Below are 22,515 nucleotides of genomic sequence, written 5' to 3'. Positions count from 1 at the left end.
ATATAAACATATATACAAGTATGTACAAAGTCTGGAGAGTAAAGAGTGATACTCTTTTAATGTTGAGTTGGCTTGACACTGATCACTTAAGCGGAGAAATTAGGTATTTGGTGTATTAAAGCTGTGTTGGTCAGTTGCGTTGTTGGTTGTTGGACGTGAAGTTGTTTTTGAATTTCTGGTTGAGAAGAAGGTGGAAACTGCGCGTGGATATATTGATTCTCAGTTCTTAGCGGAAACCAAATTGGACCTGTTTAAATGGAGAAAGTCAGTAAAAACAAAAATGGAGATAGGAAAAGGTTAACATAAAGTGAAAGGACGCTTACCTCGCGCTGCGGTGTGTGTAGTATAGCTGATGGTGTGCGCCATCATCAGCTATACTACACACACCGCAGCGCGAGGTAAGCGTCCTTTCACTTTATGTTAACCTTTTCCTATCTCCATTTTTGTTTTTACTGACTTTCTCCATTTAAACAGGTCCAATTTGGTTTCCGCTAAGAACTGAGAATCAATATATCCACGCGCAGTTTCCACCTTCTTCTCAACCAGAAATTCAAAAACAACTTCACGTCCAACAACCAACAACGCAACTGACCAACACAGCTTTAATACACCAAATACCTAATTTCTCCGCTTAAGTGATCAGTGTCAAGCCAACTCAACATTAAAAGAGTATCACTCTTTACTCTCCAGACTTTGTACATACTTGTATATATGTTTATATGTGTCATTTTACATCGTTTCTTTAGTACGAGGACTACTGACATCCACGAGGTTATATTTTACAACTCTAAGCACCCCACTAGTACTTTGTTCCAAACTTGTTTGTATATATATTATTATTTACTACTCACCTGTACCATACTAACATTTCTCATCTCATTACCAAACTTCACTTTATAAATTATAAAATCCATACGATTATTACAGTTAAAAATAACATGTTTTTAGGATTCGACAAAATACTTATGTATGCTTTAATATGGCTGATGATGACCCCTAGGCGGGTCGAAACTAGTTCCATGTAATTTATAACATTGTAAATACATATTAGTACTGAATAGGTGGAAACCTTACTGTGTTACTATTCATATGTTATTCTCAGTTCAGTACGGACCAACAAAATGAAATTCATAACCCTTGACAAACCTTATAGTCATCACAGAGACCAATCGCTACGCTGACTAACTCCTTACTTGTAATGAACTGTCACCCAATTCCTGCTCTCGATGTTGGAGACACACTACGATTGATGAAATAAGGGCATTCATTGCTGTCATCATGAATATGGGACTGATAAGAAAACCTACCATTGTTTCGTACTGGAGTACTGTAGACCATTTCATTACCCCTTGGTTTGGTGAAATGTTCTCAAGGAATAGGTTTCAGCTTCTTTTGAAATTTTTTCATTTAGTTGACAACAGCAAGCTTTCTCCTCCTGGCTCTCCAAACTATGATCTCTGTGCTCGATTCCAGCATCTTGTAGATCATGCTTCTTTTGAAATTTTTTCATTTAGTTGACAACAGTAAGCTTTCTCCTCCTGGCTCTCCAAACTATGATCTCTGTGCTCGATTCCAGCATCTTTGTAGATCATGCTAATAGGCTATTTAGACATCATTATACTCATCAGCAACTTTCCATAGACGAAAGTTTAGTTGGAACTAAATGCCATACAAAACTACTCCAATACATGCCGAATAAGCACCATCACAAGTGGGGGATAAAATTTTGGATGTTGTGTGATGCAGTTAGTAAGTATTGTGTTGGTTTTTATACCTACCGAGGAGCAAGATCCACTGAAGACAGACCACTGAAGACAGAAACGAAATCAGAATTAATGGACTGGCCTACACTGTAGTGATCAAACTCATGTCCCTAGGGAATTATTTTATGAAAGGGTTTCACGTATTCGCAGATAATTATTTTACGTCAATCCCCCTTGCAAAACATTTATACTCACTTGGAACATTTATTACCGGCACTATACGAAGAAACAGGAAGGGACTACCAGATGATGTGAAAAAGCCGTTTAAATTAGTTTGTAGTAAATATTTCAGACAGGGGCCAATTTTACTAGTGGGATCCAAACAGGAAAAATCTCAGAAAAATCAGGTGGTGGTACACACAGAGCTGCAATAGAAACAGAAGTGCCTGCAACTGCTAGAAACATTAATCAACCCAAGAGGAAACCTAATGTGATCTTAGACTATAATCGTTATGATGGTGTATTTTTATTTAGATGAATGTAGAACTTTGAAATTCTGGAAAAAAGTTGCATTCAATATAATTTTGAGAATGGTTTTAAATGCTGATTTGATGTATTTAGAAAACTGTAACGGAAAGAAAATGACTAGACTCCAGTTCTACTCCAGTATAATTGAATCTCTGAGTGCTGAATGGTTTGAGAATAGACAAAAGATTATCACGAACATTCCTGTGTGTGGCGTAAAACTTTTGTCAGGTGAATTAGAAAGACGGTGCGTTGTATGTAGCTCTCCGCAACAGAGAAAGAGGTCGCGAACTGTGTGCATCAAGTGCAATAAAGGCCTGCATACTAAATGTGCGGCTCTTCATAAGTGCCCTAAATAAACAAAATATATTTAAAGTTCTATTTAAACAAAAAACACAGATTTTATATGACGTTGCGCTTTTTATTGTTCTTATTAGTGTTAGTGATAAGTGATTAGCGTTAATGTAAATACCCTTCTCAAAAAATTTTAGTGAGTAAATTTATTTTGTCATTTTCCTTCTTTTTTACTAGCGACATAATAAATTTGTTTGCAGTTTTTTCTCGTTTTTCTTTTTCTCATTCAAAGCAATTATTCTGTTCATAAATGAATTCTCTATCATTACGTAAATTCCGGTCCCCGCGGGTCAAGTGTAGTGTGCCTGCCTCTCACTTGAAGGTCATGGGTTCGATTCCCGGACAGGTGAACGGTTTTTACCTGGGTCTGAGTGTTGGTTCGAGGTCCACTCAAACTAAGTGACCCTAAGTGATGACAATCGAGGAGAGATCTTAGGCTGAGGGAGCTACCTTGGTCTAGAAAACCATTAATAATGAACGAGAGAAGTTGTCTCACTGACCATGCGTCACCTCGTAAACTGCAGGTCTTCGGACTGAGCAGCGGTCGCTTAGTAGACCAAGCCCCATCAGGGCTTTAGTGCCATAGATGTTTTAATTAAGCAATTGTATTGTATTTCTGTAAAATATTTTCACCGCCTTGTCAATACTTATACATTTTACTTTTTAATAACTCAGAACTATTTTTATACAATCTAGTCCACACATATAAAATTTATCTTAAGTGTTTGCCATACATCGATATATACATGAATTTTATCGGTGAGTAAAACTGTCTTATCTTCATTAGGGACATACGTTTGAATTTCAATTTTTTATGTTTTTATTTTTCGCGTTACAAAGTAATTATTTTATATAATTATATTTAGAAATAAATTCTACATTATCACGTATATTCTTTTGTATCATAGATGGTATTTTCAAAGTAGATATTGAGAGAGAAAGTGTGAAAATGTTTTTCTCTTCCTAAAAGTAAACGTTATCGACAACCATAATATCAACAATAATACTTTTTAATTCTTTATATCACTCTAAATCAGTTGTTTATTTTATGTAGTCGACGTGTAAAAAATTTCTTGCCGGTATTTGACATACACCGGTAGATATACCCGAATGTTAAAATGCATGTAATTCTACTAAAAACGGCCTGGCACTTTACAGTAGTAGAGTGCAGGCGGAGCTCTGGCCTCTTCCAGCTGCTAGTGAGCGGCCGACCAGATCAGCTCCTGGCTCCAAGAGGGTTATATGAGGAAGACAGACAATGCACACCAAGGATAGATAACAATGTTTTAGAGGCTGTTCAGTACTTTGTACCCACATTCATAAATTCCCCTATCCCAGCTGACACCAGGTGGGGGCAACTATGGCTTCTCTCCACTTTGTCCTGTCTCTCCACCATTCTTCATCCAACAATGTGTTCCAGTCCAGGTTCTATTGTCCTATGCTGTTCTTCACAGAATCCATCCATTGTCATCTTGGTTTCCCACATCCTCTCTTCCCTGACATCTGTCTTTCTAGAGCTTGTCTTGACAGTCTTTCTTCTTTCATCCACTTGACATGTCCAAACCACCTCAATTTGTTCTGTTCCAGTTTGTCATGTAGTTTTTGTACAATTATTTCTTTTCGTATGTCTTCATTTCTCAATCTATCCCTCCTTGTCTTCTGTACCATACCCCTCAGGAATTTCATTTCAGATGCCTGTACTCTACTCTCATCTCTCTGAGTCACTGGCCAGGTTTCTGCTGTGTGTGTCATTATAGGTAAGTAATATCCCTTGTACATTACTTCTTTAGCCTTCATTGGTACATCTTTATTCCACATATCTCAGTACCTGATGGAAAAAGGCACTCCTCAGTTGTATCCTTCTACTGATTTCCACGCACATTCCTCCACTTTCTATTAGTTCACTTCCCGAGTATTTGAAGTGTTCAACTACTTCCAAGTTCCTAGTCTCCAATTTTGATAGCTCCTTTTCCTTCTTTACTTCCTCTACCCATTACCACTGTCTTGCTCTTCTCTATGCTGATCCTCAATCCTCATTGTTCAATCCTTCTATTCAGTACATTCAATTATTGTTGTACCACCTATTCATCTTCTCCCCAGATCACATCATCCACGAACATCATTACATTCATTCTATTCACCTCTATATCTTTCCTTGCTGCCTTTATGATGTCATCCATCACCACTATTAACAGCAAAGGTGACAACGCACTCCCTTGTTTTAGCTCGTTGTCAGTTGCAAATCATTCTCTTCTACCCACTGTAGTCTTCACACAGCTGTAACAGTTATCATATATTGCTTTTATGATCATTATTCGTTTTATTATATGTTAAATGTTATATATGTTACACGTTATATGTTCCATTTAACTGCTCAAGCTGGTTTGACGTTTATGTGTCAGGCTTTCCCAAACTTTTGATCTGGGGATGCTGTCGTATGCCTTTACTAAGTCTATAAAAGTCCTTACTATATCCTATATGTCTTATAATTTGTTTTCAACAGACTGAAATTCTTTGAAGTGACATTAACTGAGTAGGCACTGAAAAGTATGGCTTTCTTTTTAACCCATTTGCTGCCACACCCGTATATATACGTTACTGAATGCCGCGCCACGTCCACCAAACCCATGGTGCAGTGTGTACTTCACCGATTTCACAAATGAATGTGAACGTGATATAGTGTCATGCTTTGACATTCCGTTGAAATGCTCAAAGAAGTTCTGTACAGCAGATATACCATTCCATTCCACGTGTTTTGAAAGCGATCTGGTGTTATTACAGCTTCGTTGGAGTGGAACATCTTTCCCACTAACGTGTAGCCATCATGGCGTCTTGAAGTATACATTCATCCCTTGCTGACGAAGAAATTGAATGTTTCCTCATAAACAGCAATTCTGGAGAGCTATATTTTGATAATGAAGATGGAGAATATCTAAGTGACGATACTGAACTACAAGAAAGTGCGAGACAAAGTAGTAATGATGAGTCTTATGCGGAATTGTCACTCCCTTCCTCAGATAAATTATTTTTTCCCCAAATGTAAATTATTTTGATAATACCAGTTCTTGGATCAACAATTTTATATTATACTAGCTGTAGTACCTGGCGTTGCCTGGATACTTTTTGAATATTTGTATTAACAGTTAGTTAAGTGTGAAGTGAATGCTTATAGAATTCTTTTTGAGATGTTGAGTTTTCGACCTATTATGTAGTTTTAGTTATTTAGATGTATCTGATTTCAAGATTTAGATTATTTAATTATCGAGTAAGCACTAATCTCGATTATTATATACTATTTACTTTTAAGCCCTTCTCAGTTCCTGCCTCAAGGGAGGCTGAACGTGGACTTAAAACTGTATCCATAGCGTCACAGTTCGTATCAGTGACACATAAACAATGGATTTCGACATTAATATTGGTTATTTTCCTTATTTTTGCATGTCAGCCCCTCTCATTCACCAACACCAGCTGGGCCTAGGTGTATCTGACCCCCACAGTAATGTTTTCTATATAGTAATTCATGTATATACCAAGTTTGATTGAGAGGTATGCTAGAACATACACACATAAGTCCTTAAACTCTGTCCCTTTGGACATTTTGTTTTCTTTGCCAGTTTCTAACCCGCCTGCCGACTAGGACTGAACTTTTATCTTAAACAGCATCCAGAGTGTCACAGTTCAACTCAGCGACACCGAAAACTATGGATTAGACACAAATATACATCGTTTTTGGTTAATTTTTATATTTCGCCCCTACTTTAGAGGCTAGGAGTCTCTTACCCCTAAGGTACTTTTTTCCAGACAGTAGGTCCAATACACACACATACGTCCATTATCTTGGTCCTTTTCGAATTTTTTAAAAAACTTATTCTCACCGCTATGCGAAAGGAGGCAGAAATTTGACTTCTAAAAAAACTTGGAGCGTTACTATTCATCTCAGCGACCCTAAAAAGAGTGGATTTTGACACTATTTTCTATTATTTCTACATCTCCCTCCCCTCGTAGGTGTGCTAGGGTTGTCATACCTCCATGCAGTTTGTTTCCTGATTATAAGTCATAAGTGACCAAGTTTTGTTTGAAATCGCTCCAGTAGTCCCGAAACGTATGGATTCAACACTAAGATCGCACATTTTTAGTCATAATTATATTTCATCCCCTTCTCTAAGGCTTCTAGGGGTGTCTTTCCCCCCACAGTATTTTTTCAGGTAGTAGGTAATATTTGTACCAAGTTCCGCTGACAGTTATACTGGAACGTACAAACAAACATCCTTAATCTCGGTCATTTGGATATTTTCTGTCTTGACTCCTTCTCACCCGCTTGGCAATTGGGGATCAACTTGGACTTAAACGACAACCGGAGTGTCACTATTCATTTCAGCAACCCCGAAAACTTTGGATGTTGATGATTATGATACTTGTTTTCCAAAGGGGCCTAACATCTAGGGCATCGGCTCCTAATGGTAAGAAATGAGACGAAATGCATTGACAATTTAAAAGTACAAAATCATCCACTGACTAGAATTCACAACATGATGATAAAGAATGAATGGATGAATATGAATTTAAAACAAGCAGTGGATTCTACCCGCAATGCCTCACCTTCCCAGAAACAATATTACTGACCAAGGGACTGCTTCCAAAGCACAATCCTGAATCGATGATGCTTGTTGTCTAAAGGTGTTCAATATCCAGGTCAATGGTCCCTCATAATGTCACTTATCGGTAGCAATGTAGAACCATGGTGTATGTCAAGTTGCGGTACTAATCAAAGGTACTGTAAATTTTTTTTTTTTTTTGCTATTTGCTTTACGTCGCTCCAACATAGATACGTCTTATGGCGACGATGGGACAGGGAAGGCCTAGGAATGGGAAGGAAGCGGCCGTGGCCTTAATTAAGGTACAGCCCCAGCATTTGCCTGGTATGAAAATGGGAAACCACGGAAAACCATCTTCGGGGCTGCCAACAGTGGGGTTCGAACCCACTATCTCCCGGATGCGAGCTCACAGCTGCGCGCCCCTAACTGCATGGCCAACTCGCCCGGTATAGTAGTGTAAACTGGTGGGGCTGTACCTTAATTAAGGCCATGGCCAATTCCTTCCCAGTCCTAGCCCTTTCCTGTCCCATCATCGCCATAAGACCTATCTGTGTCGGTGCGACATAAAGCCAATAGCAAAAAAAGTAGTGTAAACTCACGGTGTTCCAACCATTATGGTACAACTCACAAGTATTGGACGTCGTACAGGTAAAGAAGACCTATGGTGTATCTCGCATAACGGCGCCACTCGTAGGCAACGCAAACCCATGGTGCACCTCACATAGGTGTACTAATCATAGGGACTTGTACTATCTCGTGCTGTTCCTCACATAGTGGGCACAAAAATCACAGGCAACACAGACCAACAGTGTCGCTCATATAGTGGTACTAATCACGGGCAACACCCAGACCAGTGGTGTTTCTCACATAATGGTACAAATCACAGGCAACGTAAGCCTGTGATGTTCCGTACATAGTGATACTAATCACAGGTACTAGAAACCCACAGTGAACCGCTCTCTGCTGCTACTAACCACAAACCTATTGTGTACCTAACATACTGTCTCTTTACTTGCAAGTAGTACCACTATGTTAGCTACACAGTGGTACTACTCGCAAGTAAAGGTGACCCATGTCTTTCCCCATGTGATGGTACTAATCACAAGTAGTTTCATGGTTCTAATTCAATTATCCCTTTGTTGCCCCTTTTAGTCGCCTCTTACGACAGGCAGGGATACCGTGGGTGTATTCTTCGTCTGCATCCCCCACCCACAGGAGGTACTTTGGATGTGACACTATTTTTTTTAAATATCTCACCCTCTCCAACACCTGCCCGTATGGGTGCTAATTTGTCATACCCCCTCGCAGTTTATGTCCTGATAGTAAGTCATAAATGTACCAGGTTTTGTTTGAATTGCTCCAGTAGTCCGGAAAACTATTATTGTTCACTTTTAGTCAAGTATATAAATCACCCCTCCTCTAGAGGTTCCAGGGGTGTCTTATCCTAAAAAGTACTTTCTCCAGATAGTCATACTTGTATTAGTTTTGGTTGAAATCTACGCTGGAACATACATAGGTTACGTCCATTATCTCGGTTAATTTTTGACAATTTCTATTTTACCCCATCTTCCCCTATGTCAAAGGGGGATGAAACTGACCTTATAAGAAATGTGGAGTGTCATTATTAATCTCAGCGACTCTGAAAATTATGGATTCAACACTATTTTCTCCATAAAACTTTTAAATCTATTGATGCCAGAAACCTCTATCACAACATCGTGTACTGATAATTCCAGTCTATAGCTAGCACAATGCCACAAAACAATGGCAGGAAATCTGTCTTTGAAAAGTTTTGAAACTCCTTTATGTACTCCAAACATTACTACGGCACCATCACACGTCAGTGAAACTAAATTTTCCTTTAGAAAATCTTCTGTGAATCCTAGTGCTCCTATAGAAGACATCAAGCTTTTGTAAATTCCATTTGCTGTTACATCATCTAACTCAAATCAATGAAAAGGTTGACCGATTCTGCCATTTTTATTTCTTCAATGTAGGTGCGAACATATACTATCAGAACAGACTTTTGACTTAGAGTAGTTGATTCATCAAGAATAAGAGAGAACTTGCTCTTTGAATCAAGTACATTTTTTATCAATCTTGTTCTCATTTCACTGCCTATGTAGTTTACTATATTTATACAGGCATTACTTGAATGCAAAATACTCCCTATATCAATCCCGTTCAATTCTTGTAAATCAATTTCAGTTTCAAAATTGAAGAAAGACTGGTTCTTTTTTGCCACCTTATAAGCAGTACGAAATACTTGACAAGTAATTTCCTTTTCTCTCTCTCTAATGAATTTAGATATACTGTCTCAAGTTTTTCTTTTTTCCCTTCTTCAGTTATTTTATTAACACTTTTATGTCCAGCACATTCTTTGTGGTCAAAAATCTTTTTCCTGAGCTTCCTAGCTTCTGTTTAAGATTTTCTCCATAAGACACAATTTCACAGTTTATCCACTCTTTTGATAGTCGCATACCCACATTCTTCTGTACACCTAAACTTTCAACATTTTTGCACACCGAGCAACCTAATTTGCCGTCATGAAAATACAACCAATCGTTTTTCTTTACAAAATCGTTCTTTTGTTCTACAGTCCAACAACTAGGCCACAGACTTTGAAATTCACTTTGAACCTTACAGACCGTTATGGAACTCGTTGACACATTTGTTGCTTCAAGTTCCACACTTGAGTTTGATGATACCGGTACTCCAACTTGATGGACTGACGAACTGCTTGGGCAATTTTTGCGTTTGGTGGTAGGCACACAAAAATATTCAGAAATTCTCTTCATTCTCGCCTCGTGGTCGACAGATTTAGTCTTTCTTAGGTTATGTCTATAGCCGCGTAAGAAGTAGTACAAACTATGGCTGAGAATACAACAAACATAGGCAATTATCTACATCAACGAACAACAGTACTCTATATTGAGGACAATCAAGATGAAATGTAACTAGAACTGGGACCAATATACAAAACAACTACAAAGTGATCAAAGAAAGAAAGAAAGAAAGAAAGAAAGAAAGAAAGAAAGAAAGAAAGACGAATATCGTATATCCATGCTGCCCGCAAACCGGAAGAATGTTTTCGATTTCGATTGATTTTGATTCTCGAAATAACAAGGCAATATGCGATATTTCCATTTCAATTAAGGTCATTTAGCAAGGGAACAGTAAAAATAAAAAATTTAAAAATTCCTTAACCTGAAAGAAATCATATTTGAAGTCTTAATATTTTTTAGAGATTGGTATCCACGAAGAGGTTCCGGAGAGCCGTTCCGGTGCGTTTCGCCAGAAAAAAAACTCTGGTCACAACTCAGAATATGTCCAAGATGCCTTTACAGTATTAAAAAAAAATGCTATTTGTTCAGGGCATCGACCCATGTGGATCTTTTGCCCCTACTGGTACCATATTATATGAACCTGCGTGTAATTGGAATGGCGGTAGCGTGGAATGTTGTGTGTGGGGAAAGGAAGGACGTCACAAACACCCAGTCCCCAGGCCAGGGATATTTATCATTACAATTAAAAACCCCTGACCCGGCCGGGTATCGAAAACGGGGCCACTGGGTGACAGGCGGATGCGTTGCTCCCTACACTGCAGGGCCTACTCCTATTCTACAGAACTGGTATCCTGATTCTCAGGACCACTTACTAGGCCACTCAGCTGTTGCCCATGGTTCACAAACTAAGATGTGACATCACAGTATTTATGATTCTTTTAACACTTACCTCAAACCTATATTCTCGGCTAGGTACATCCATTCCAGCAATATCGACAAGACTAGTAAACTGAGCATTGTGATGATCTTTGAGGAATGACAAAACTGGTACAACTCCCTCTGGAGCAATCAAGATTTCCAGTTCATCACCAGCAGTCATTTGCACCTTTTGCACATATTTTGGCAAACATTCAGCAACATACTTGCCATATTCACTCAGCTGAGCTCGTTGAACAGGATTGTATTTGCGAACAGTAGCTGTAAAATAAAAAAAATTAATGTGACAAAAAATCTCAATATTACTAACACATGTTGTTAAAGACATTTTCTATTACATTTCATGTGATGATACCTCATGGAGGGAGAACATGAAGTTTTCAAACAAAACAAATACAGAAAAAAGATCCATCAGTGTTACTTCTGTTATATTTGGCACGATCAAATATTATGCTGTTAGCTTATGCCATACTTCAAAATATTCCTTGGAGACTTCTGCTCAAAAGAACACTGAACTCTTGCCTGCGATTTATCTATACATATATGTAAAATAAGAGTTTGTCTGTACATTGATCAGAATTACAAAAGAATGCCATTTCTGTATCAGTCGTGTCCACTGTAACAAGGAAGTGCTGGGAGTGAGAAGGAAATGGCCGTGGCCTTAACTAAGGTACAGCCCCAGCATCTGCCTGGTGTGAAAATAGGAAACCACGGAAAATCATCTTCAGGGCCGCCGACAGTGGCATTTGAACCTACTATCTCCCAAATACCGGATACTGGCCGCAATTAAGCGACTGCAGCTATCGACGACAACTAAGGCACTACAATCTGGGCTATAAATAATTTTATTTATGCTGACTGAAATGGTAGTTTAGGTGAAGGCCTAAAATTCAGTTCTCAAAAGCCTATGTTATTAGTGCTCCCATTGATAAATAATTTACCGGGCGAGTTGGCCGTGCGCGTAGAGGCGCGTGGCTGTGAGCTTGCATCCGGGAGATAGTAGGTTCGAATCCCACTGTCGGCAGCCCTGAAAATGGTTTTCCATGGTTTCCCATTTTCACACCAGGCAAATGCTGGGGCTGTACCTTAATTAAGGCCATGGCCGCTTCCTTACAACTCCTAGGCCTTTCCTATCCCATCGTCACCATAAGACCTATATGTGTCGGTGCGACGTAAAGCCCATAGCAAAAAAAGATAAATAATACATAACTTAAGTTATATAGAATTAAATTTCTGATTATTTATGCCTTATGTGTCTCTGTTTTGCTTTTATGATACCTTGGACATTTGGTCTACATGTACTCATGTATGAATGGATAGTAGGAATGACGGGTTTGTGCTATCTTTATTTCTCGTATTTCCTTACGAGCGTTATTTTCCTTTTGTGTTCGGGTGGGCACATTGCTTGTTTCATTTCCCATTTTAGGCTGATTCCGCCATTTCTATTCGTACTTTGGGACCTCATTCTATTTTTCTTATGCTCTGGGAGCATGTTTATTTTTTTTGTGTAGCTATGGTAACCTTTAGCTTCCCTCACTTCCCTATAACCTCTTTGTATTTCACAGTTCATCTTTTGGCAAAAGTACTTCTTTGCCTATGTATTATCTTTTCCTCGGTACTATTTCCTTGGGGATTGTTGTTATAAGAAGAAGAATTCTTAATTGATGTGTGTGACTCGCCCCCTTTTTCTGACAAGGTTGTGGTTACCAGTTGGTTACTATACGATTTCTCCGGATAAAGAAAGAAATGTTTTGACCTTATCTCATTAGATCGTAAATCGATTATTGTTCCCCAGCCTCTAAATTATTATATTATTGTGAAGAAAATGTGATACAATTGAATGAGAAGTTGGTGACATTAAAAAGATCTCCCTATCATGTCAAACAATGTTAAAAGGTCCATGATCATGCATGTAAGTTGTATTCACTTCCTTTACGTTTCCACTGTTGTTATACTCTGCTTTATCCTTGCTTTAGCCAAAATTTAATTTAATAAACCCTATTATGTTTTAAACTACATCTGTCTTGGATTACTGCCTTTCTATACTGGGTTTTATTTGTATGAGAGGCACGGGTCCAGTTCCTAACCAGTCATTGGTCAGTTTTGACCACTCCACGGTAATTTTTTTGGTATTTTCGTTAGTGTATATTACGTGTGTTACTTCTTTGTACCATTGAGTGATGCGCGTTTGTGTATGTTCTTCAAATGTACTTCTTTATACCTGAAGGAGGGTAAGTGTTTAGGTTGACAAGTCAACCAAAACGGCACAGACGCCAAGGGGGATGAATTAAGCCTAATGTTACAATATTTCAGTATACTGTTATGAATCAAGCAAGTGTTAATTTGCCGAGAAATATTTTTATCAATTTTAAATATTACTAAGCATAGTCATCAGAGTATTCAAGAACTTTAAGCAGGATGATGTTTTCGAACCAGTAGAAACAAGGGGAGGACCAAGAAAAGAAAAGATCATGGAAAAGAAACTAGAGGCTGTGCTAAACTTCATTAAAAGCCTTAAGACTGTAGAATCCCATTACAGCAGCAACAAAAGTGCACTTGTATATATTATCTAAGTATCAGAGAACTATGGCGTTTGTATAATGAAGGTAGAAAAGTGGAACTGCAAGTGAAAAAAGGTTACTTTTGGCACATTTTTAATACCAGGTTCAATTTAGGGTTTTCTTCTCCAGGCACCAGTACATGCAGTACATGCTTGGAACTAGAGCAGCATATTAAGTTTGAAAAAAATTAAGAGGCAAGATCAACCTTAATTTTGAAGATAACCGTCCACAAAAAACAAGCAGAGAATTTTTATCGACATCTGAAGGAAAAAAGAAGAGGACTGTTTTTTAATGTCCCATGATTCCCAAAGAACCTTGTTTTGCCAAAATTAAGTGATCAGTCGGCTGATTATTCCAGACAACTCTACTGTTACAATCTATCTGTTATAACAGGCACATCTCAAAGCAAATTGCGCCCTGACAATGTATCTGTTTATACGTGGCTGGAGAATGAGGCAAAGAAATCAAAGGAAATAGCATTTTATATGAGTTACTATCCAAAGATTTACAAGGATTCACTTCAGTCAAGTTGGTTGCTGATGGCTGCGCTGGCCAAAATAAAAACATTAATATGTTGGCGATGTGTGCAAAGTGGCTTACAACGTATGCACCATCCTCTGTTCACAAATTAGAACTGGTATTTCCAGTTACTGGACAATTTGACCTCAGATAGGATTTTAAAATTTTTTTTTGTTTTGCTAGTGGTCTCACGTCGCGCTGACACAGATAGGTCTTATGGCGACTATCTTTAGATTAATTAAGAAAGACCTCAAGAAGATGACGACCATAATAAGTCCTGATGAATATCATGAGGTGTCCAAAATGTACGGCACAGTGAAAGTGATTTGACAAACCTTGGAACCACTGAATTGGAAAGAACAAGCACAGACTTATCTGAAATCTGCTAGTCAAATTCATTTCAAGATTTCACAGTGTAAAACAATTGTACTCAGGAGCACGAAATGAGGCAATGTTGTAGTTAAAGGTGAGGTAGGCTACTATTTCTACACAGGTATTGAGCGCAAGAACACAAAGGCAGGACAGGTCAGTCTAACGTTAATGAACCCTTTACCTACTGATATTGGCGTGAACGTAAACCAACAGAAACTTAAAGATGTTGACAAATTACTAGGAAAGCACCTCGGAAAAGATTGGTAATTAAATGCCTCTCTTAAGTACTATGTCGAAGTCATTAATAAGAACAGTTGTAGTGAAAATGAACAAGCTGTTAATGATTATGAATGAGATTGTTTTGAAGACCCGCATGATGAACCAGAGGTTATTTGTCCAGAAATACAGTAAGAACTGAAATGAATGTTAAAAATGTTAACAAAGAATAACCCTATTTCTTTCATATTTTAATTATATTTCTTTTTAAAAACAAAGTTTACTTTCATGTCATCCTGCAACCTTTTTTTTTTTCAAATATTGTGATAGTTTGTTTCAAAAGTAGACAATTACATGGATGTTTGTTTCAAAAATGGACAAAAGCCAATCTGTTTCAAAAATGAACATTGTCATATTAGAACGTGTTTTACATTGACTTAGAATGAAATTCTTGTGTCGACCGTGGTTTTCTTGTTCATAGGGCCAGCAATATGGCACACAAAAATTTTCACACTCGTAACGGGAGTTAACATAGAGAAACAAAAATGTTGCTCTATTGAAAAATTAACAAAATGGCTTCTGTCCATGTTTGATACTAGGCACCTCATATGTACATGCATGCCTTACAACAGTAACAGGTTTCATTCGCCACATATTTAGTGCAGGAACAGAACCTTTTTTTTAAAACACACATTTTCTATTTTACTTCAGGAGTTCGGTTTTATATTTACTCGATAGTTCATAGTCCTGCTCCCTGAAATGTGTAGAGCATACAAAACTAGATCAGGCTGGTGAGAAATTAGCGCGACCAATTTTTGATAGCCAAGCTCGATATCACCCTGGAGATTTCTGTTGATATGGGGAATCTGTGAATCTTCTTTCGAAGTTTTCGAAGTGCTTGAATGGTTGCAACCATACACAACACTAAACCACGTTTTCACTTAGGTATCGTTTCATCATCATCATCATCTTCATTTTCCGTTTCCAGCTTTGCGGGTTGGGTTGTGAATTAAGAGCCTCTATCGCAGCCTGTCTCTCCACCACTCTTCTCCTTTTTTTGAGTACATCTACTGGTTTTTCTCTTTTTCTCTATGCACTCCCACACTGAATCTGTCCACCTCTTCAGGGTCTTCTTTGTGATCTCTTTCCTGTTAACTTCTCTGAAAAAGCTTATTTTGGCACTCTCTCTTCTCCCATTCTCATCATATGCCCATACCATTTCAGTTTTGTTGTTTTTATCCTGTCTTGAAGTTTTAAGACTCCTGTCCTTTTCCTTATCTCTCCATTTCTAATTCTATCCTTTCTGGTCTTGCCCACGATTCCTCTTAGGAATTTCATCTCTGCTGCCTGTATTCTACTCTCCTCTTGTTTTGTTGTAGTCCATGATCCAACTGCATAGGTTAGTATGGGTTCATAATAGGTTGAATACAATACTTTCTTACATTCCTTCAGGACATCTTGGTTCCACAAAATACCCCTTACATTCTGGTACAAGCTGTCTGCTTGTTGTATTCTTTTCCCAATTTTCTTGGTTATCTTTCCATCTTCTGCGATCACACTTCCCAAGTACTTGAAACTTTTAACCACTTCCAGAATTATACCATTCAGTTTTATCTTTCCTCTTCCTTCCCCTTGTCATCACTATTGTTTTACTTTTCTCTGGGCTTACTTTCATCCCAAATTTTTCTATCTCTTGATTCCATACAGCTACTTGTTTTTGCACTTCCGTTTCATCCTCACCCCATATCACAATATTATCTGCTATCAACATGGCTTTTGTTGCCTGTCTTACCAATCTCTGTTTAATGTTCTTATGAATTTCATCCATGACTATGATGAATAGTATGGGGGATAGTACACTTCCCTGTCGGAGACCAGTTTCAACTTTAAACCATTTTGATTTTCCTATACTAGTCTTCACACCACTAGCACAATTTTTGTACACAGCTTTTATCATTTGCACTTTGCTAACTTGTTTTTTCCTTAATGCATCCCATACCAACTCTCTGGGCACACTGTCATAAGCTTTCTCAATGTCGATAAATGTCCATCACTAAGTCTTTTCCAAACTCCCATCTTTTCTCCATCACCGTATTGTTTACAGTACTTAAATATGCCAAACCAACAGTTGCACTGTCTGATTCTGCTACACCTATTAATTGCATGCAGAAAGCGGCTCGCCAACAGTGACGTTACTCAGTCCAGTGCTCATATGTTCTGAACAAAATAACATAATGTAATAGGGTTTTCAGCACATTGATTAAAAGTTAATTCGAGTTAAAAAAACAAAACTCCAAATACGTTGCCTGGGACTTTACGCCATTCAGCCACTTCAACTTGAGACTGTACAGCTTCCATTCGTCCAGTCGCCCTTCACTGCAGGGAGTCGTCCAGGCGCCTTCTCTGTGCTATAGCTGAAAGCTTATACAGTGAATGTGGAAGTTGAACCAACACACTACGTACATCAGTTGATGGGGGCACAGATATGATTGATTCTGTGATTGTACGAAGACAGCCATGCCATCTGCCAGGCAGAATTCAGGTGTAGTAACATTTGTTTACATGTTACTAAAGCTCGGCAACTCCAAGTGAAACCCCGCAAGAAATGTGACCTTAGAATAACTCCCTCCTGCCCTTCTGTCCCTAGTCATCCAAGATCAATAGCTTTCCAATCTGTATAAGAGTGTGTCCCATGGCGAGCTAATCAAAAATAAAGATTTCACAATGATGCTGAATAGTGACGACAGTTCGGTGTTCACCTAGCTCTCATGGAAGACATTTCCTTTGAACCAGCATTGAACCGTTCTGGCTCCGTGCTTTTCCGTCACTGTGCACGTCTTGCATTACCAAGGTCTAAATAGCCAGTGCTGCCAGGTCTTGTGTAATGAGTGTTCCACTGTATAAAGTGTGAGATTTACGCTGACAGTGTGAGATCACGCTCAATGTGATATTTTATCCTTTTGCAAGTATATTACAGTAAAGCCTCCCTATAATGGATTCCTTTGGGACCGAAAAAAATGTCCGTTATGAAGGGGTGTCCGCCCGCGAGAGGTTATGAAACTGGTACCATTAAACATAAGTTGGAACACAATAACCCATGTATTGTATGTGTTAACAATTCTTGCAAATGTACCTTTAATTGTATACTGTATACAGTATTGTACAATATACTGCACTGTACTCACATGAGAAAGTTGTAGATGGGCTGCTGCAGCTGCGATGCACTGTATTAAAGAGACAAAAACACTTCTATGGAAACCTCTATTGAGCACACTGTACACTATTACCATTCACCACGTTAAAATTAAGAAGAACGTATGAGTTTTTGAAACTTCAAATCAGTATGTAGATGTAGCAATATCTAGCACAGTACAGTAAAACATTAGCACATTTCTTTTTACAAGTTGCTTTACGTCGCACCGACACAGACAGATCTTATGTCGATGATGGGACAGGGAAGGGCTAGGAGTGGAAAGGAAGCGGCTGTGGCTTTAATTAAGGTACAACCCAAGCATTTGCCTGGTGTGAAAATGGGAAACCATGGAAAACCATCTTCAGGGCTGCAGACAGTGGGGCTCGAACCCACTATCTCCCGGATGCAAGCTCTCGGCTGTGCGCACCTAACTGCATGGCAAACTCACCCGGTGGAGACAGTACACTTCCCTGTCTTAGTCCAGTTTTGGTTTCTAAACCTATCTGTTCTCACTGGAGTCTGGACACAACTGGAAAAATTCTTAAACATTGCTTTCACTAGTTCCCTTGATTGCCTTCCACATCTTTGTCTTTCCAGGGTTTCCAACACCTATTCTCTATTAACACTATTGTATACCTTCTCTAGGTCAAGGAATACCATCACCAGATCTTTACCATATTCCCACTGTTTTTCCATCAGTAATCATTGCAGTCAATCATTGACCTGCCCTGTCAAAATCCATACAGCTCTTCTGAATTTCTTTCTACCCTTCCTCTCATCCTCCTTTCTATTATTCTCTCCAATATTCTGGCTAAGCCTACTTGTGATAACAGTGTAATTCCTCGATAACTGCCACATACCTTTCTTAAATGTTGGTATTATTACACCTTTACACCAATCATCAGGTATTTGCTTTTACCTCCATATACACCTTAGCAGCCTATATAACCAATATGCTGATTAGGTCCAGATAGTGACAAAACCACTGAACTGTGACCAAGCAAAGTGTGTGTGTGTCTGCGGGCGTAAGCCCCTGGTTAGGGCCGTGAAGCAGCTTTTAGGTCTCTAGCATTCTGTAGAGTGATAGCAATACTGTCCATGATTGACAGTGTGGAAAAGCTCTGAATTAATTTATATTTGGGGTCAGAGAGGAAGCGATTAGTCTGGATTGGTTAGGTCCGGCTAGTGACAAAACCACTGGTTTGGGTAGGTTAGGCCTGGTTAATGACAAAACTTTTGGACTGTGACCAAGCAAAAGGGGCTAGGCCCAGGAAACGGCTTTTAGGTCTCTAGCATTCTGTAGAGCGATAAGAGCGCATTCTATTTCGCCTAAGGCGATAGGTGAATCACTATTTAAGAGCTCTTTCCTCCTAGATGCGAGGGTACAGGAATTCCTTAAGGCTAATGCAGCCCTCTATCTGCCACTGCATTAAGATAAGTTTCATATAAAATTATTGCTGTTATGTACTTCACAATGTTTCCTTTACATGGGGTTTATTTGTGTTTTATTCAGCCGGAGTTGGTAATGCAATCTAATTATCATCGTTGACTGCAATGACTTTCCTTTCACGTCGGCCAATAGGATTACAAATGGACAATAGCGGATGCTGCTCTTTATTTTGTTATAAAAGTAAAGATACTTCGGGGGGCGGGCTGGTGGGTTCTTAGATATTGCAATAAACACATCTCCCCCTCTAAAAGCAATTCCAAGTAAGATTTGCATAATTTCCACTTCCTTCCAATGTTACATACTTTGGGGTCTGCTCAAGGCTTAACATCTCCATTCGAAGGATGAATTGCCTTCAACAGCGTCTTATGTCCACACTCCATATGAACACTGCGGAGAGTTTGTAATTGAATCCAGACTTTTTGCACCAATTCTAGTAATTAGAAATTGTATACCAGCACCTCTCTTACCCTGCTGGTCAAAATTTGGATGGTGAAATTTTTTTCGACCATATAGACTTGATGCCATAACGATCATGGCCGCCGGGTGGACTGTATGTAATAATAATTCCCGTTCTGTGAACATCTGGGACAGAATCCCATAGATTGAACACATCAAGAGAGCACAGCAGAGAGTCACTTGAAGAGTATATGTGTCCCCGCATGGACACTTTCATGATGTAGATGTTGATTCCCATAGGGAATCTGAAATATTTGTCCCGACCATTGGCCTATGACAAAGGAGTTTGTATAGCACGCGAACCTCTTCTTGATACCTGAGCTCCCTAGTGCTGAAACGGAACTTGGTATCAAGAAAAGGTTCGCGTACTATATTCTTCTGTATATGGTAATGAAATCTCTGTTGAAATTTTGAGGTGTCACCGCATTTACAATTTGGCCGACGGCAGTGGCTCTTCATTTGAGATTTTGGGGTGGGTTGGTGCATCCCTAACATCGGCAATGAACACATCTCGCTCTTTCTTCTACATGTTATATGGTAAGGTTTCGAAGATCCGCATTCCTACACTGAATACGTCACACTGAAAGAAAACTGTATGGTATATATCTACCGTAAAATGTTACGAACATATCGTCCCTGCTCTGGCAAACTAACGAATCTGCAAATTGTCAAAAGGTTAGGAGAGCTGAAAGAAGTTGTGATTACTCATGTCAAATCAATTTTTATATTTAATTATTGGTTTTATGTGTTTGGCATACAGAACGAGCTGCAGATGTGAGACTTTGTCAGAGGGTAGACAATATATAAATAACAAAATCTAGACCAGAACTTCAGAACTACAGATTCCTTAGTTTGTCAGTTTCGCTAGTTTGCCAGAGTGGGGACGATATTAATCTTCAGATATCCTCCGCAAGTCGGAAGCTCTCGCAATTTCTATCTAGTGGAGATTTCAATCAAAATATCCCCAAATTGAGGTCGGAATGCACACATTCAATCAGTAGAGCAACGGGAAATTTTACGTTAAACCAAGATGAAACGAATATGGTAGTGAAGAGAAAGACAGTTGTTCTCAATCACCGCTGTTGTTATTATTACAATTCATAACAAAACAAAGGGCCACTTACGTCTCGATTCGATAGCAGCTTCAGCTTCTGCGTGTTTCAAACGTAACCTCTGGGACGATACACAAGGAAGATACCCTACTGAAACGAAATTAATAGTACATAACAATTTGAGCCAGAAAACATAGCAAATATCATAACTTAATGAGCAACGTAGATTTACCTTTACTACTATTCTGAATTCTTGAAAACAAACCGACAGATAACCTCCGCATGATATTAGATGCCATTTTCCTTACAAAAACAAAGAGATCAGAAGAAAAGAAGAACACTTCCCCTTCAGCTGTTCGCCTGTTCAGCCAAAGTTTACAAAAAATCAAGAAATCCCACTTCTTCTTGAAATGTCTGTTCTTCTTCTTCTTGGTTAGTTTTTGGACATCGTCGTAAGACGCTACGTCCAGTCACTGGTTTGCGGGATAAGTAATATCTGGGAGAGGTACCAACATTAGAAGAAATTAGTACACTACGAGATAGTAGGGTGAGCTATGTAATGAAGCTAATTACAGCCGGAAATAATGAAACTGAGGAAAATACCAATAGTATGGAGGCTAAACTATCAAGGCATAACACAAAAACACTGGGACACAGGGTTCTAATGCTTCACGTCTGTGTGGTCTGCCACGACGTCTTACTACAAACGAACTAGACCGGACCACAAATAGGGGTGGGATGCGAAAGTTCGTACCTATAGGGAAGGAAAAGGTTACAATTGGATGTTACAGGTAACTAAAAAATTGAGTATGAAGGCTACAACGCGAAAAGACGGTTGGAGCACTAAACACGAAACATTTAAAGGCAGTTGTTAACCCGCATGAAGAAGCTTAGCTATGAATTCGCGACGTTGATGTGCATTTGTCTGACACTGAAAAAAGAAGTGATGTACAGTACCTACTGCCCGACCGCATGGGCAGAAGTTACTTTCGAGAAGAGGCAGGCGATAGAGATGAACAGGCGGACAGAAGAATCTCATCATGTAATGATTTTAACTTATGCTTCCATGGGTCGTTCGGTCCCAGGTCTTCTATTAAATCTGCTAATTTTTTAAGGGCGGTTCGACAGTGTTCATTAGAAAGAACGTTTGATTTACAATGTAAAGCCATGACAGAGGGAGATGCCGGTAGTGGTGCGTGGGGATCCGTAGGTTGCCCTTGAGGACTTGATTTCCGTGATATAGATGCAGTCTCGGTAGGAGTAGCAGGTATCAAACGCACCATTGGGGTGCCAGAATGTTCTGGAACCGATTTCGGATTACTTATCAAATTCAGATATGATGCCCTGTCATAACCTGGTGTGACAGGTGGGTGGGGAGGGTTCCGAACTACCATAGTAAATTTACGCTTTCGAGGGAGAGTTTCTTCCCATTGGGAAGATCTAGTGGGTAAAGGAGGGAAATGTTGTGGCATCGTAAGGGGGTTAGATATGGACGCTAATGGGGCAAAAGAGTCTTTTACTTCGAAATATGATTTGTTTTCAACACTCATAATGCGTTTAATTTCCTTCTGTTGTTTGTGGATTTCACAACATTCAGCCCCCGCAGGGTGATTTTCTGCACAATTAGCGCATTTAACTAGTAGATGAGTGCAATCTTCGGTAGAGTGATTTAGTGAACATTTTCCACATCGCGGCTCCCTGGAACGACAATTAGTGGCGGTGTGTCCATACCGCTGACATCGTTTGCATAATAAAGGAGAGAATATAAAGGCCTGAACCTCTAAAATGACTTTAAAA

General features: G+C 39.1%; 1 protein-coding gene across 2 annotated transcripts in view; it reads right to left on the bottom strand.

Moving 5' to 3' along the window:
• Positions 1-21,099, bottom strand: part of ND-30 (NADH:ubiquinone oxidoreductase core subunit S3) — a 44,291-nt gene extending 23,192 nt beyond the window's left edge. Inside the window, exons 1-3 of one of the 2 annotated variants that reach the window (XM_067148480.2) lie at positions 20,951-21,099; positions 20,791-20,868; positions 10,913-11,160 (exon numbers count right to left, since the gene is read on the bottom strand). In XM_067148480.2, the coding sequence (XP_067004581.2) occupies positions 10,913-11,160; positions 20,791-20,868; positions 20,951-21,017 (393 nt within the window). In that variant the 5' untranslated portion in view covers positions 21,018-21,099. The remainder of the gene's footprint in view (positions 1-10,912; positions 11,161-20,790; positions 20,869-20,950) is intronic. The other variant, XM_067148481.2, reaches the window with a different exon arrangement.
• Between the last annotated feature and the right edge of the window lie 1,416 nt (positions 21,100-22,515).

The sequence above is a fragment of the Anabrus simplex genome, chromosome 5, assembly GCF_040414725.1.
Source record: "Anabrus simplex isolate iqAnaSimp1 chromosome 5, ASM4041472v1, whole genome shotgun sequence".
Lineage (NCBI taxonomy): Eukaryota > Metazoa > Arthropoda > Insecta > Orthoptera > Tettigoniidae > Anabrus > Anabrus simplex.
Note: the sequence above shows the minus strand (reverse complement) of the source record. Positions and strands in the feature narration are given on the sequence as shown.